The following is a 15144-nucleotide window of genomic DNA, read 5'->3' as shown; positions in this document are numbered from 1 at the left end:
CAACTCATTGTTTGCTGAATATATTGTCAATTTCTCCTTCTTTTACCTAACATGCACATGAAAGAAGTGTACTTCTTACATTTTAGAGGCACAAAGGAACATGTGAGTTTTTAGAAATGATCAGGTAGAAATGACCGAGATCATAATCTTTCTTTAATCTTCTCTGCTTAAAATTAAAATTGTTAACATTTTTCCTTTGATTTATATCACCCAAAGGAATTCATAGATTACCAAAATGTTAAGCATCTGTTTACCTTCCTGCAGAATTGCCCCAGGCTCCATGCTTGTCTGTCAGAATGTTGATGATTTTCTGTATCAACTGAGTTGCTGTCACATGATCTCGATATTTAGCTGCCCTTATCAAATGATCACACATCTTCTCATCTTCTCGTTTATCTGCAGAATATTGGGCGCTCAATGACTAAGGAGGAAGGGAAAACAAACAGTTTACTAATGTACCTATAAACAGTTCCATCAAATTATTATCCCCCCCCCTCTTAGGCAAGCCATATAGAACTTCCATTACATTACAGATACAGAAAGTGCCATAGGAAAACATGTCCTAGCATTAAAAAAAAGACTGAAAAGTAGATTTACGTATAACTTTAGTCACACACTGAATGTAATGATTCAGGTAGGGGCTATTACAATTTCAACCAGCACTTAATATTTAGAACCCAGATAATGTACTGTATAGGACAAACCATAAATTCCACAAGGAATGCCTTCAAGGGGAAAAATGCAACATGAAACTAGGTGTCAGCAAAAATTTAATCTAACTTCTTTTTACTTAAAATGATTATATACTTAAAAAAAATACTCCTGAGACCCTTTTGAGTAGGGAGCCAAGTTTTTAAAATGGGACGGTATGGTGTAGATCAGTGGTCCCCAACCTTTCTGAGGCTGGGGACCGGCAGGGCAACTGCCCCACCCGCGCATCGCGCATGCGCGGCCGGGTCGCGCATGTGCGGAACTTTTGCGCATTCGCGAAAGTGCCACGCATGCACGATTTTGGCCACGCATGGCGCATGTGCGCATGTGCGGCTGGGCCACGCATACGCAGTGCGCGGTGCGGCCCTGATTCCCTCTCCCCGCCCTCCTGCAGTAAGAAGCTTCCCAGGCCGCAAGCACCATGGCCCGCAGGTTGGGGACCACTGGTCTAGATAGTCAGGACAATGTAGAGTGACAGGCTACAATCTGGAGACCTGAGTTTGAATCTTTATTATGCCATGGATCACTCTCAGCCTAACCTAACTCACAGGATAATTGTGTGGATGAAATAGGTGAATTATATAAGCGGCTTGGGGGAGAAAGACAAAATTAATAAATCATTCAGCTGATACCAGAGTGAGCTCTTAAGCAAAAAAGGCATATAAAGAGAATTCTGAAATCTAGAGAATATAACATTATGGGTTTACTAGCAAGAAAGCCCATTGCAACCAGGAATGCAATGGGCGCTAGGACCCAGGGGACACCAGGAGGTGCTTTTTTTTTCTGCTGCGTGGAGCTGTGAAAGGCTCCTACAGGGTTTTTTTTTTTCTGCTGCTTGGAGCTGGGAAAGGCTCCTACAGGGTTTTGTTTTCTGCTGCTTGGATCTGCGAAAGGCTCCTACAGGGTTTTTTTTCCTGCTGCTTGGAGCTGTGAAAGGCTCCTGCAGGGTTTTTTTTTTCTGCTAGCTCTCGTGGGCGTGCCGGCTTGGAGCTCCTACAGGGGTTTTTTTTCCTGCTGCTTGGAGCTGGGAAAGGCTCCTTCAGGGTTTTGTTTTCTGCTGCTTGGACCTGCGAAAGGCTCCTACAGGGTTTTTTTTCCTGCTGCTTGGAGCTGTGAAAGGCTCCTGCAGGGTTTTTTTTTTCTGCTAGCTCTCGTGGGCGTGCCGGCTTGGAGCTCCTACAGGGGTTTTTTTTCCTGCTGCTTGGAGCTGGGAAAGGCTCCTTCAGGGTTTTGTTTTCTGCTGCTTGGATCTGCGAAAGGCTCCTACAGGGTTTTTTTTTCTGCTGCTTGGAGCTGTGAAAGGCTCCTGCAGGGTTTTTTTTTTCTGCTAGCTCTCGTGGGCGTGCCGGCTTGGAGCTCCTACAGGGTTTTTTTTTTCTGCTGCTTGGAGCTGGGAAAGGCTCCTTCAGGGTTTTGTTTTCTGCTGCTTGGATCTGCGAAAGGCTCCTACAGGGTTTTTTTTTCTGCTGCTTGGAGCTGTGAAAGGCTCCTGCAGGGTTTTTTTTTTCTGCTAGCTCTCGTGGGCGTGCCGGCTTGGAGCTCCTACAGGTTTTTTTTTTTCTGCTGCTTGGAGCTGGGAAAGGCTCCTTCAGGGTTTTGTTTTCTGCTGCTTGGATCTGCGAAAGGCTCCTACAGGGTTTTTTTTTCTGCTGCATGGAGCTGCGAAAGGCTCCTGCAGGGTTTTTTTTTTTCTGCTGCCTCTCGTGGGCGTGCCGGCTTGGAGCTCCTACAGGGTTTTTTTTTTCTGCTGCTTGGAGCTGCAAAAGGCTCCTACAGGGTTAATTTTTTTCTGCTGCCTCTCGTCGGCGCGGCGGCTTGGAGCTCCTACAGGGTTTTTTTTTTCTGCTGCCTGTCGTCGCGCTAGCGGCGAAAGGCTCCTCTGGGGGTGTTTCTTTTTTTTCTGCAGCTTCTCGGCGGCTGGAGTCTTGTGTTGTGTTTGCGGCGGGGGCTTCCTTGGGGCCGGCCTGACGCGGTGAGAGACGCTTCGCGCCTCTCACCACGTCAGGCCGGGAGCAACTGCGAGCCGCGCTGAGCGCGGCTCGCAGTTGCTGGGGCTGGGAATCGGAGGGACCAATCGGCAGGCGCTTTGCGCCTGCCGTTTGGTCCCTCCGGTTGTCTGTCATGAGGAAGGGTCCAATCCGGACCCTTCCTCATCCCGGACACATCCCGCCCCAGAACCCCTTACTGTTTTATTTAGTCCGTGGCGCCCGCGGCGCCACGGGCGGTGAACAGATGGTGGTCGGCATGGAGCAAAAAAGGGCCCTGGGTCTCTTACAGCTGTACATTACGCATACTATGTAAAATAAAAAACTCAGAATATATAAACCAAGAATGTTTTCAAGATAATACAAATACAAACCAAGGCAAATAATTCAATTTTTAAAAAAAATTACCAATATGATGAGCAGGATTACAAAAAAGAGAAACACTATGTTTTTACAGGAAAGAACAACTGGTGAAAATATACTATCATCTATAAAAGTACAATATTTATCATGTTAGCATATCATTAGTGTTTACATTTTAAAATACACACAGAAAAAGATACCTGTTACACAAGTAACAGTGGCATGTTAAGTACTGAGGTAGGAACTCTGAACTCTGTCTTCATAGCATGTTATATAATCCCCAAAATAGCATATTTCTCAACAAATCTTTGGATACTTAAATCCAGAGATTGGAGCCATGAACAGACAAGACAGATATTTTTGCAAACCTGAGAACTGAGGTTTTTCGCAATTTTGCAAAAAGATCTCTCTTGTGCCACGGGCTTTCCATGCCTCTTTTTTTTAACCCTTAAGGGATGACTCACTGGGAACAGGCCCAACAACAACTACTGGGCCATTTGCTACCGTGTGACTTCCCTGACTGACCCAAGCCTCACTACTGTTCATTAGCAGCCACTATATGAAACCAACTGTGGTGTACTTGTTCAGGGTTTCAGCCTAGATCTGGGAGACAAAACTTTGAACCCCAACTCTACCATCGAAGCTCAGTGCATGATCTTGGACTAGTCATCCATTGTCAACCTAACCTATGTCACAGGTTGTGAAAATAAAATGGAAGAAAGGGAAATGCTTTTTTCCTCATTGTGAGAAATTATGGGATATATGTTGTTAATAAATATGAGAATAGGAGGTAAAATGTAGGTTGTTGGGGGGAAGTACATCAATAAGCAGGAAAAGGTATACAAGTGAGTAAGGGGGCTGCCAGGAAGAGGTCAAGAATTAATAGTGTGGATAAAAGGATATAGTGACCATGTGACACGAAAACAGTGGAACGGCCCCGACTTTTTGCCAAAGGTCTTGTGCCCTGGGCCATTGATGGAATGTCCCGTGGTATCCGCTGCCGCGCTCGGAAGGTAATGGTGAGCCAGGGAGGGAGGGACGGAAGGAAAGGGGGGCGCCGCTGCCACCATGCTCAGGAGGCGACGGTGAGCTGGGAAGGGAGGAAAGGGAAGGGGTGACACCGCATGGCAGCGGCGGCATGTCCCACTTTACCTCCCTCCAACTGGCTGCTTTGTAGAAGGATACAGTGGAAAGTAAGGTGCTTCCTACAAGTCTGCCATGCACTGAGACTAGCTGGTGGCCACTATCTCACAACTGGGCCTAGACTGGCCCTGAGGCTGGAGTCTCACATGATTTTCCCAAGGAGAGTCTGCTGAAGTAGAGAGGCTGCAGGGAGCTGTGCTGGAGTGAAGACGGATGACCAAAGGTGGGCATGCCAGTTATAAGGCTAAATTTTAAAAAGGAAGCAGAAAACAGGGAGACGCTATGAGGTTTTCAGATAAGGGAAACAAGGCATAGTAAGGAATAATACTTGTATTATTTATATAGAGACTAGATGGATCTCTGGCCTGATCTAGTAGGGCTCTCATGTTGTTGTGGGCAGGAAAGCGGTAATTTGTGCTAACAATGGTTTTATGTGACATCTAAATTGAAAAGCTGCAGGAAGCTGTGCCTGGCCCAATTTTTAGAAGGCAGTTGAGAGCAGTTTTATTTAGAACCACATTTGATTAAGTTGCTAGCAGTCCTAAGCTGTGATTTTAAAATCTGGGTTTTCTATATTTTAATAGATTTAATCTATATTGTAAGTTGCCTTGAACTCTATAAGCCTAAGGGGTAAAAAGTGGCTAAAAATTATGCATAAATAAAATTATCCTGCTGTTCAGTCTTCAGAGGCTCTGCACCACAGAAAATGATGCTAATCAGACAGATGAGAATGAAAACTACTCTAAATCATGGTTCAATGTATAAACAAAATATTATATTAGTTCACACCATAGTTTGATGTCGAAATTTGGCAAACTCAAGACTCCCAAAGGTATTTTTAAATTTAAGTCTTATTTATTCTACAAACATAATTTTTATAAATTATTAAAGTTAGTAAAAATAGTGTCATGCCTGCAGAATGGCAAAGTGTGATAATATATCGTGCCCCCAGCCCTCCTCAGCTTTTTGCTGTCTCGCCTTTGTCTACCTACTTTTTGCGCATCTTACCCTCCTCACCTGCTGCTGGAAGAGGCGGAAGAGAACAACACAGCTTATATGCGTTGCGCTTCTGCCTGTCAATCAATTCAGGCAACCAATCCCCTTCCTCCATATTCTGATGCAGTTTAAAGGCCCATGATGCCCAATAACTATTTTTTAATCATACTTCTCTGTTGCTAATGTCTATGCATAGAATCATAGATGCATAGTGCTTTTGAACACCACCCCTTATGGGATTATGAGTAGGCTTGTGCATGGAGCGCCCGATTCTTTGGTGCTCATGGAAGCTTTGGTGTTCATGGAAGTCAATGGCACCATAGATATAGGAATGTCAGTATTCATGCCTTTTCTGAGGCTGGGGGGGGGGGTTTGAAGTACAGCCTCCAAACTTTCAGGGTAGCTCTGGGAGGCTCTTCCCTGACTCCACTCCAAATTAAAAAAAAATACTCTCCATTGGATATAATGGAGGGATAGGGGCACCCTCTTCAGGAGCCCCTAGATGCAGACCCCTTGGACCAATCATTTTGAAATTTGGAGGGGAGTTTTTTATATCCTGAAAAATTCTCCAATATATTTAAGTGCCAAACATACCCAAAAATATCAATAAGGTATTTTGGGGTATATTTCAATGCACTTCCTTAGTCCTGGAGCTTTTGAAAATGGGTTGCAGGCTGGCCCTACCCTTTCCCTAGATCTCTTTTGTATTTTGGAAATAAAGATCTGACCTTGGAACAGTATCTTCCACATCATACATTAGTTGTGTCCTAATGGTCACTAGACTGAGTTTCCTAGAATCTTAGGTGGGATTAAATGAAATAATGGAAAAGGAGGGGGTGGTCATAGGCTGGAATGTATGTTGGAATGCCACTTCCCTGGGGTTATAGCGGGGGAGCAGCTGTGCTCTTTGGGTAATGTTTGTTGCTTTCTCAAAAACAATTACAGAATCACTGTAGAAAACACAACCAGACTTGTGTCACCATACCAGGTAAATTTGGACTCATGAGTCAGCATTTTGAAAAGGCTGGGAACCACTATACTAGATCCAGCATTACTGCTAGAATAGCAGGTTAATAGATATTATTGTTATTGTTATTGTTGTTGTTGTTGTTGTTGTTATTGTGATTTATTTCCCACCACTCCCAACATTGGCTCAGGGCAGGTTATAAAGTCCCCAATAAAAGGACATTCAAAATGCATTGTTCCAATTTCAGTGAACCTGGAACATGCCCCTCTATTCTGAGTCAGCTGATCTGGTACCTGGATTCATCATATGGTTACCTTGAGGCTAGACCAGGGGTAGTCAAACTGCGGCCCTCCAGATGTCCATGGACTACAATTCCCAGGAGCCCCTGCCAGCGAATGTGTGGATAAAATGCTGGCAGGGGCTCATGGGAATTGTAGTCCATGGACATCTGGAGGGCCGCAGTTTGACTACCCCTGGGCTAGACTATTGTAAAGTATTCTAGATGGTTCCTTTAATGTCAAATTCGTAACTTTAGTTGGTACTATCAGTTGCTAGGTAGAACCTGCATTCCATGCTCATTTTGCATTCACTTCTTTGGTTACTGATAAGCTACCAGTGTCCTAGTTATCACCTACCAAGCCCTCAATGCCCCTGTATTCAGATACCTGCAGGACTCTATTTCCCATTATCCTCTGCTGTGACAGTTTCACTGATCTGAGCAAGACCTTCTGAAAGAAAATGGGTAGGTTGAGTTTGTTGAACATCAGGCATAAAAGCCATCCTCCCAATAAAAACGGCATTGATCAGCAAGCAAAGAAGATCACTTTCTATTTCTTATAAAATCCTTATAATTGTAAGGAATACAAGAGAATGTCAAGTGAATGTTTCAAATAAAATCATGCAAGATCCTGCTTCTCTCAAAAAACCTCTTCACTAAAGTATCCCTGACTCTGGATAACAGAGAAGGGGAATAGTAGATAACCTTAGCTGAGCTAAACATACATTATTTCCCAGATGATGTAGCTATTTGGTGCCTATCTTGTTCAAAACATAACTTGACATTAGGTAAATAACATTTACCCCAGTCAGATGTCATATTTTCATAGTGACATTAAATTTCAAAAGGAACTATTAATCAGTTCATTAGTTTGATGTCCGTGCCACCATAATTGTCTAAAAGTGCTACATCACATATAATATGTAAGGTTTAAAATATATGACAGATATATTAAACAATGAGAACAGCCCAAATGAATTGAGAATCAGCAAGGAGGATAAAATAAAACCAGTTTGTTTGTTAGTCTCTGAGATATAATATTCATAGTCCCTGGAAAACAATGTAGCACTTCTTGGCTGTGCCAAGAGGGGTGGTTCTATAAATGTAATCAAATCAAATCTATTTAAGGGAAAATAAGACAACGCCTTCCCTATATACATTAGTTACATTTTTCTCTTTCTCATATAACTGGATAACATGCAACATTATTGTGCTGTGTTACATAATGCTAAGATCTAGAACATATTTCCTTTTGAATGTCATTGAAAAAAACAAAAAGAAATCTGAGGAAAAACAAACATATCACCTGTAAATGCAAATTCTTATCAGTAGCACACATTTTAGTAAATGGAACCAGCTCTTGTGTTCTTTCATAAGGTTTTTTGCACTTGACCTCTAACCTCCAGTTTAAAGTCTGGACTAAAAATGCCACCCAGGGAAATCTTCCAAAGCTCCTGAATAAGACTTAGAAAAATGAAAGCTTAAAACCTCAATAGCAAACAAAAGTCAACCAATGACAATGTCTGACAGCCACCTTCAATTCTGAAGTGATGCTTCTGTCAGCCAACGACTGAAAGTATTGATTTCTCTCAGCATGAAAAAGGCTAAGCCAATGAAATAGATATAGCAGCATGCCCCCTTTCCCCTCCCCCGATAATAGCCATCAAGGTTAACACAGGCAGAACACTTATCAAGGTATCTTTTCTATTTCTTCTTGTTTTAATGGAGTGGATGCAATGTATTGGCTTTTCATCTCTGCAACCTGCAGTTCCTCCCCCCATCATCATTTATCCAGCCCTTAACGGATCTGGAGATTCAGAATCTGCATATAAATTAACTGTCTTTCAGGTTATTTGTTACCAAAACTGTTGTGATCTCATAGCATATCCAGTTTTTAGAAGACCAGGGGTATTCTAGTTAAAAGAAATCTCCCAAAAAGGAGTATTTTAACATTTTATTTTATAATTATGATTAGAAAGTCTAGGATCAATAATTTACCACACCTGAAAAATCCTATATTCAGAATGAAAAAACATTTTTTTATACATGAAACTGAGAATGGTAAAAAAAATACTCATAAATCAAACAAGAAAAAAGTATTTTTGTTGGCACTTCAAGTATCACCTTATTATCCTGTCTTTAGAACATATATATGGGGAAGGCACTGGCAAACCACCTGGTATTGAGTCTGCCATGAAAATCCCAAGGGTCAGACATGACTCGGTGCTTGCACAGGGGATACCTTTACCTTAGAACATATAAGGAGTAATATTTTCTATATTATTTCCATACTATTTCTAAAATTCTATTCTATAACATGACTGTATAAACATGGTGAGTTTCTTTTTATTGCCAACCTATAGATGCGGCCTGAACATCTCCTGGAATCCAGCGGATGTCCCTGGAGATGACGACTGCTTTGAAAGTTGGATTCTATGGCATTATGCACTAAAGAGGTCCCTCCCCAGGCTCCACACCCAAATCTCCAAAATTTTCCCAAACCAGATTTGGGCATACCTCTGTATTTTTCCCAGTTGTTCCCAATGCATTAGAGATTTTGTTCAAGATGAACAATGAAGAATCAGGGATAGATCCAATACAGGGATAGATCCAATAGAGGGATAGATCCAATGACTCTCATTCCCCAAGTTGAATAATGTTTTACAAGGGATCACAAACTCTATTAATTTTAGATTCATCATATACAACTCCAGGATACTAGTGCAAACAACTGCACTGAAAGGAAAACAATTAAAGTACAGTCCACATGTCACTGTGGCTAGATATGGAGTTTCGTTTCCTTGCCTGGTGAAGTCTATTCCATCTGTTCAGCAGGCAAGATCAAGTCTAATCATGGTCAGGGATAGCTGGATCAGGTCATTAAATGAAGAAAGGTGGAAACTATGCCACTGGTAAGATTTTGCAAAAGAGTACATGCACAAATACTATTGGTAACATTGAATTAAATAACCATTAAGCAAAATAAATATATTTAATTATGATTGCTAGCTGACTGATTTGATCGCCACTTATTTATCCATTAGTTGCTAAGAACCATATAACAGATGTATGGAAGAGGGGGAAAAATAAGACTGCTATCAGGCTCTGTGACAAAGTGTATCTGCAATAATACCAGTGGCTCAATACACTGCACTGTAATATTTGAATGCCTGAAATGATGAACAGTGTGAAACTACACACAACCAGCAAACTGATTATTAATTAGCTTTCTGTTCAGAACTTGCAAAGAGCAGGTGAGCTGAACTGGTAGGTATTCAAACACCCTTAACTGTGTCTAGAGATTATTTCAGTAACATTTGAAAATCTATAAGAAAGATTTCAAAGGTGAATTTAGATATGCAGTCTTAAATATTTACAAGGAAGACAGGGAGTGTCAATTTTCCTTCATTCTCCAGCAAGGTTTTGGGCAAATCCACTGAAGTGGCACTTTTGTAGTTCTTTGTGAACTCTCACTACCACTAGCCTTTGTAACTTACATGGCATGAGTACTCTGTATCTCATCTTAAACAACACTCTGCTAATGCATCATAAAAGGCATAATGGAAAAAAACCCTCACATCTTAAATGCATTATGGCTGCAAAAGAAAAAATGGTAGAGAGCCATATTGATTACTAGATGTATGCTTAAAACCACTCAACTGAAGTAGATATCCCTAGCCTAACATTTTCCTGAGAAATTTATTAAAATATTTACATCTCATTTTTCCTTTTTTGCCTCCAATCTAAGGAAATTTCCTCCATATAAATGGCTTTTCTGCTGAAAGAAGGCTACCTGGAGGATGGATGGATTTTCCTTACTGGTCTTGGAAACCAGTCTTTGTAGTTATTAAGAACTACAATGCACTGTATTTGTCAAATAGGCTTTTGCCTCTTACCAGATTTTTCCCTACTTAAAAAATCCCAAAACATTTGTTAATTTTTAAAACATTTGTTCATTTTAAAGAATTTAGCCTATGAAAGGAACACAGCAGTATATTCCAAAGACCAAAATACAAAACCAAATTCTAAAAATTGTATCTTGTGAACAAATTAAAAATCTAACTATTTCTGTAAGGGAAAAAAAAGACAGTATTTTCACATCTGTGCCTCCAACAAATGGGGGGGGGGACCCTACTTTATGACATTGGTAGCAAATCTCACAAATTATAATTTATTACACTAAACTATATACAGAGCTTTTGGAAGAAGAAAACTGTTACTTACGAAAACAGATTGTGAATGTGTTCATCATAATTGAATTACACCTAATCATATTATTGGCTTCTCTCAGGGCATCATGTATTCATCAAGTCAATCAGGTTAGAACACTGAAAGGAATATACATTCTTATACTGCTCTCACACTCTCACCTGCCACACCATAGTTATGTTCTACCACCACCAAGCTGCCTTGAGAAAGTATCTGGATTCTTAAAAGTACCCAGGATTAATCTGATTATAGAAGGGGGGGGGGAAGACTTCCTGAGTTTAACTCTGAAAATATGACTAAAGGAATCTGTGAAGGATCAAAATGTTCAAGATCCAGAATCACAATTTAAAAAGTAGAAGAACATTTATTAAAATGAAAATCAGAATGGACAAATCTTAAAGCTTTAAAAAATCAAATACTTCTAAAAATGGGAAAAGATTTAAAAATGGCAAAATAGGTCATTTTTTATACTGCCTAATGAGTTTTGATATTTCACAGTAAAGAAATAACAACTACCAAGAATTCACTACATAAACAGCATGTTTCAACTAGAAGTCCAGAGATAAAATCTAGTCAATTGGAACAAACTTTTACTGAACTTTTGAGTGGGATCAAAATTTAGCCAACCAACATTATTAGCAATGATTTGTAAGCCAATGAGATGGATTTTAAACTGGCCAATGCAGCACAAATCAATGTAATCAAAATGATATGAAAATCAGAGGCTTTATACCTCAGATACATAGTAGACCAAAATGTGTTAGTTTTGTTAACAGTCCACAGTTCACTGCCTAGAAAGTTAGAACATTGAGCATTCTACACACATGCACCTCTCCTTAGCAGTCAGGTTATTGACAAAGGAGAAGTTTAAAACAAAAATGGCCAAGTTACTTGGAAAAAAATACTTAAATACTCATCAAATATAGCTCTATGATATCACAAACATTTTCACACATGAGGAGGAACAAGACCTTGTTAAATAAAGCTAAGTTCAAAATAGGAAGACAGGGTGATGCTGAACAGATATATGAATGCAGGCTTTTCCTCAGGCATTATGTTAATCCCCACATTAAGTTCCTCTCCATCTCTTTTAGCAGAGCAATGCCATAAAGAGAAAAAAGCTGACAGAAATCTTGTAGTGTCAGTTATGCTGTCAAAATAGGTTTCCCAAGCACCAGAACATTTATGAAGGCCAACTACACCACCATGATCCTCCTTGATTTTTATTCTGGGTTTGAGAAATCTGAGGTAAAATATTTAATTACAAACTCAAAAAACTGAAACTAATACAGAAGAAAGATCCTTATTCAGGCAGTATTTTAGGTAGTATTTCATATTTTAAAAGATTAAAAACAGAACTGCTATTGTTTCAGAGGGAATGTAGATGGCTTAACACAAACCAATTTCAGACCCACCACTGAATACAGTTGAAATCTATGAAAAAGGCTACAAGAAAAGAATACAATCATGTCAGCGCTATAAGATTAGCAAAGCAACATGCAATCATTGAATTTCATAGGTATCTAATGTATAAAATGCAGTACATTTTACAATCATGCTTAAACACACACACACACACACACACACACACATATATATGGTCTGCAGCTGACAATTTGTTTGATCTAATCCCTTAAATTTAATACTTTTAAAAAGCAGCCACATGTTTCATTCCTAATGACGGCCTAGAGAGGAAAGTTCACTTTATTCTGGAAGCACGTATCACAGTAGATCTCACCAGGCAACAGAGGTGCATCATCTAAGGATCTTTTTCACATTAAGAATCCTATTAGAAAGAAAACACTAAAAGGTAATTGAATTTCCCTCAGTTATCTTCATCTCTGTCAGCTCCTGCTACAATAACTTACTCTCCAGAGCACAGATAACTCAATTCTGTCTAGCAAGCATATGTTATGAATCTCCAAAGCAAACTTGTCTAAATCATTCTGGTCTTCTATCAAGGTTGGCTGTGGATATGAACTCTGACAGAAAGCAAACAAATTTATTTTTATCTTTTCAATAATTCACTTCTTCATGGCTTGATAGAAGAATCTAAAGACATTTATGTTTCTAGTAATTTTGGCATTATAAATACTGACGGACCATTGACTGGAATTAAAACCTATTTGACCAGCCATTTTGTTACCTCCATTTTTAAATGTTAAGAGAATATGATATGCACAGAATAGACCTCCTGTAGATTTCTATAAACAAAAAGGTCATTCAAGTTATATTTACACAATCTGTTAATGCATGCTATATTTAAACAATATATTATTTTTAATTTAAAAGGTTAGTGACGTAAAAAATGAACCTAATGCTATCCTGTTAAAAAGCATTTGAAGCAGCTAACACTGTAGATGTGTACTAAATATTATATACATTATATTGTTGTTTCACAAAAGGAAACAAATAGAAAAGAAGAAGCAGAAGTCTGAGAAAGAATCTGCTCAGCTTTTTTTCAAGTGCCACTGGAGATGGCGCCTGGGCTGAGGGATATGATGGAGGAAATGGATAGCAGATGAATCAAAAACCTGCTGATGATGCAAAGTACTTCAGAGAAGAATCATGGAGAAAGGGAAAAGGCCTACCAGATTACAAAAGCCCAGGTATAGCAACAATGCTTCAACAAATAACTCTGGTTAATCGCAAATTAATCATAATTTCAAGTGCTAGTAGGACTACTATTTGGATTTTCTTCTAGTGGGACCTTGACCAAACCATACAGCAAGTTAATTTTATTGGTACCACAGTGCAATGACACTGAAGGCATCAACATTACAAACACAAGGTAGGAGTATAGGTTCAGCTAGGAGGAGACTGAAACATATCAAGTAGGCCTTCAGGGAAGGCCTTTCTTTTCAAAGTGATCTAATATAGAATACCTATTTCTCAGTAACAGACAGACAGATCAAGAAAAAAAGCCCTATAGGAAACCAAGGAAATCAAACTCTTTATTATATCCAGGTTGCCAAACCCTGGCTCCTGTTTTTCACCATTATTTAGAGTGGTGACATAAATTATTTTTGTAAATGGTTATCAGGTGCTGTCGGTCCTGGGGAAAACCTGGAAGTGACATCACTTTCTAGGAATTGCCAGAAATACTATGGTTTTATCATTAAAATTCTGAGGATTCCTAAAGAGGTGTCACCTCCAGATTTCCTGGAAGAGATGTTATGCTGTCACCCCAGTCCACGTGTCCCCACTCCTGAAAGCTATGCCTGACAATCTAACTATAGTATACTAAATCTGTGTCATGTACTGAGGCAGTATATCTATCAGAGTATTAGATTTGAACCAGAGCAACTTGTATTCCAATTGCTGCTCAGTAATGAAACTTAGGTGTCTTTGATCAGTCATTGTCTTTTATTCTAACCAAAATCACAGAACCATTGAAGGATAAAATAGGGTAATCTTAGGCATCTATCCTTCCCCACGTAAAGTGAAGTGTACAATTTAAATAGAAGAATCCCCTGTCAGCATCACCCCTGGAAGTTTAGATTAGTCAAAAAGAAGATACCCTAAAGTGCACCCCATCTTGGATCTCTAGAATTCAATTTCTTTACTTTTTAAACTTTATTTACAGCCAGTTTTTCTTGCTGAGACATAAGGCGGATTGCACAATATAAAGCCATGCAAGTAAAGCAATAGGGCTAGGATTACAGAATTATAAAACAACTAACAAGAAAGCCCATTGCAGGCAGGAATGCAATGGGCACTAGGACCCAGGGGACACTGGGAGGTGCAGATCTCTGTGTCTCTCGCTCTTCCTCTCCCTGCATCTCTCTTGGTGTGCTTCACAGCAGGAGGCATAGCAGGTTTGTAGGAGGGAAGGAAGGCTGGTGTGCAGTTTGGGGCGGCTGTCTCTGTCTGTCTGTCTCTCCCTCCGTCACAGCAGGGGTGGCTCTCTCTGTGTCTCTGTCAGCAGCTCAGGGCAGCTCTCTCTGTGTCTCTCTCTGCCTCCCTTGTGACAGGAGCAATAGGAGAGAATGAGGGCTTGTGTTCGGTCTGGCACGGTTGTGTGTGTGTCTCTCTCTCTGTCTCTGGTGTGTCTGAGAGGAATGTGGCTAGCATCCAGGGAGGGAGGGCGGGAACTGTAGGGGCAGGGCGAATCAGGATGCAGCCAGCAATGCTATTGGCCTTATTCCAACTTGGACAGCCGGACACGTTCCACCCCCCAGGCTGTTTCACAAATATATAGAGGAACCATGGATAAGGATAAGACCAAGCATTTGGGAGAGAAGCTGATGTCATCCAGTGAAGTTTACAGTCTTTTCCACTGATGGGAGCCCTTTCTGAGATCAGTGTTAAATAAACAAATCTCCAAGTTGCACCCTTCACTGATTTGATTTTATCAGGGAAACCGGAGCTTACAAAATTTTCTCATTCAAATGAAAAGATATGCACCATTTCCCCAGAAGTGTATTGTGACAGGGTAGCTTTATTTTTTATAAACATGCAAAAGCTTGTTTTACCTTCAATTAAAAATAAAC

At 40.2% G+C, this 15144-nt stretch overlaps 1 protein-coding gene across 4 annotated transcripts in view; it reads right to left on the bottom strand.

Annotated features, from left to right (window-relative positions):
• The window catches only part of LRBA (LPS responsive beige-like anchor protein), a 414817-nt gene that overhangs the window by 244245 nt on the left and 155428 nt on the right, over positions 1-15144 (bottom strand). For all 4 annotated transcript variants that reach the window (XM_077300118.1, XM_077300120.1, XM_077300119.1 and 1 more), the window contains exon 37: positions 255-421. In XM_077300118.1, the coding sequence (XP_077156233.1) occupies positions 255-421 (167 nt within the window). The remainder of the gene's footprint in view (positions 1-254; positions 422-15144) is intronic.

The sequence above is a fragment of the Paroedura picta genome, chromosome 10 (assembly GCF_049243985.1).
Source record: "Paroedura picta isolate Pp20150507F chromosome 10, Ppicta_v3.0, whole genome shotgun sequence".
Taxonomy (NCBI): Eukaryota; Metazoa; Chordata; class Lepidosauria; order Squamata; family Gekkonidae; genus Paroedura; species Paroedura picta.
Note: the sequence above shows the minus strand (reverse complement) of the source record. Positions and strands in the feature narration are given on the sequence as shown.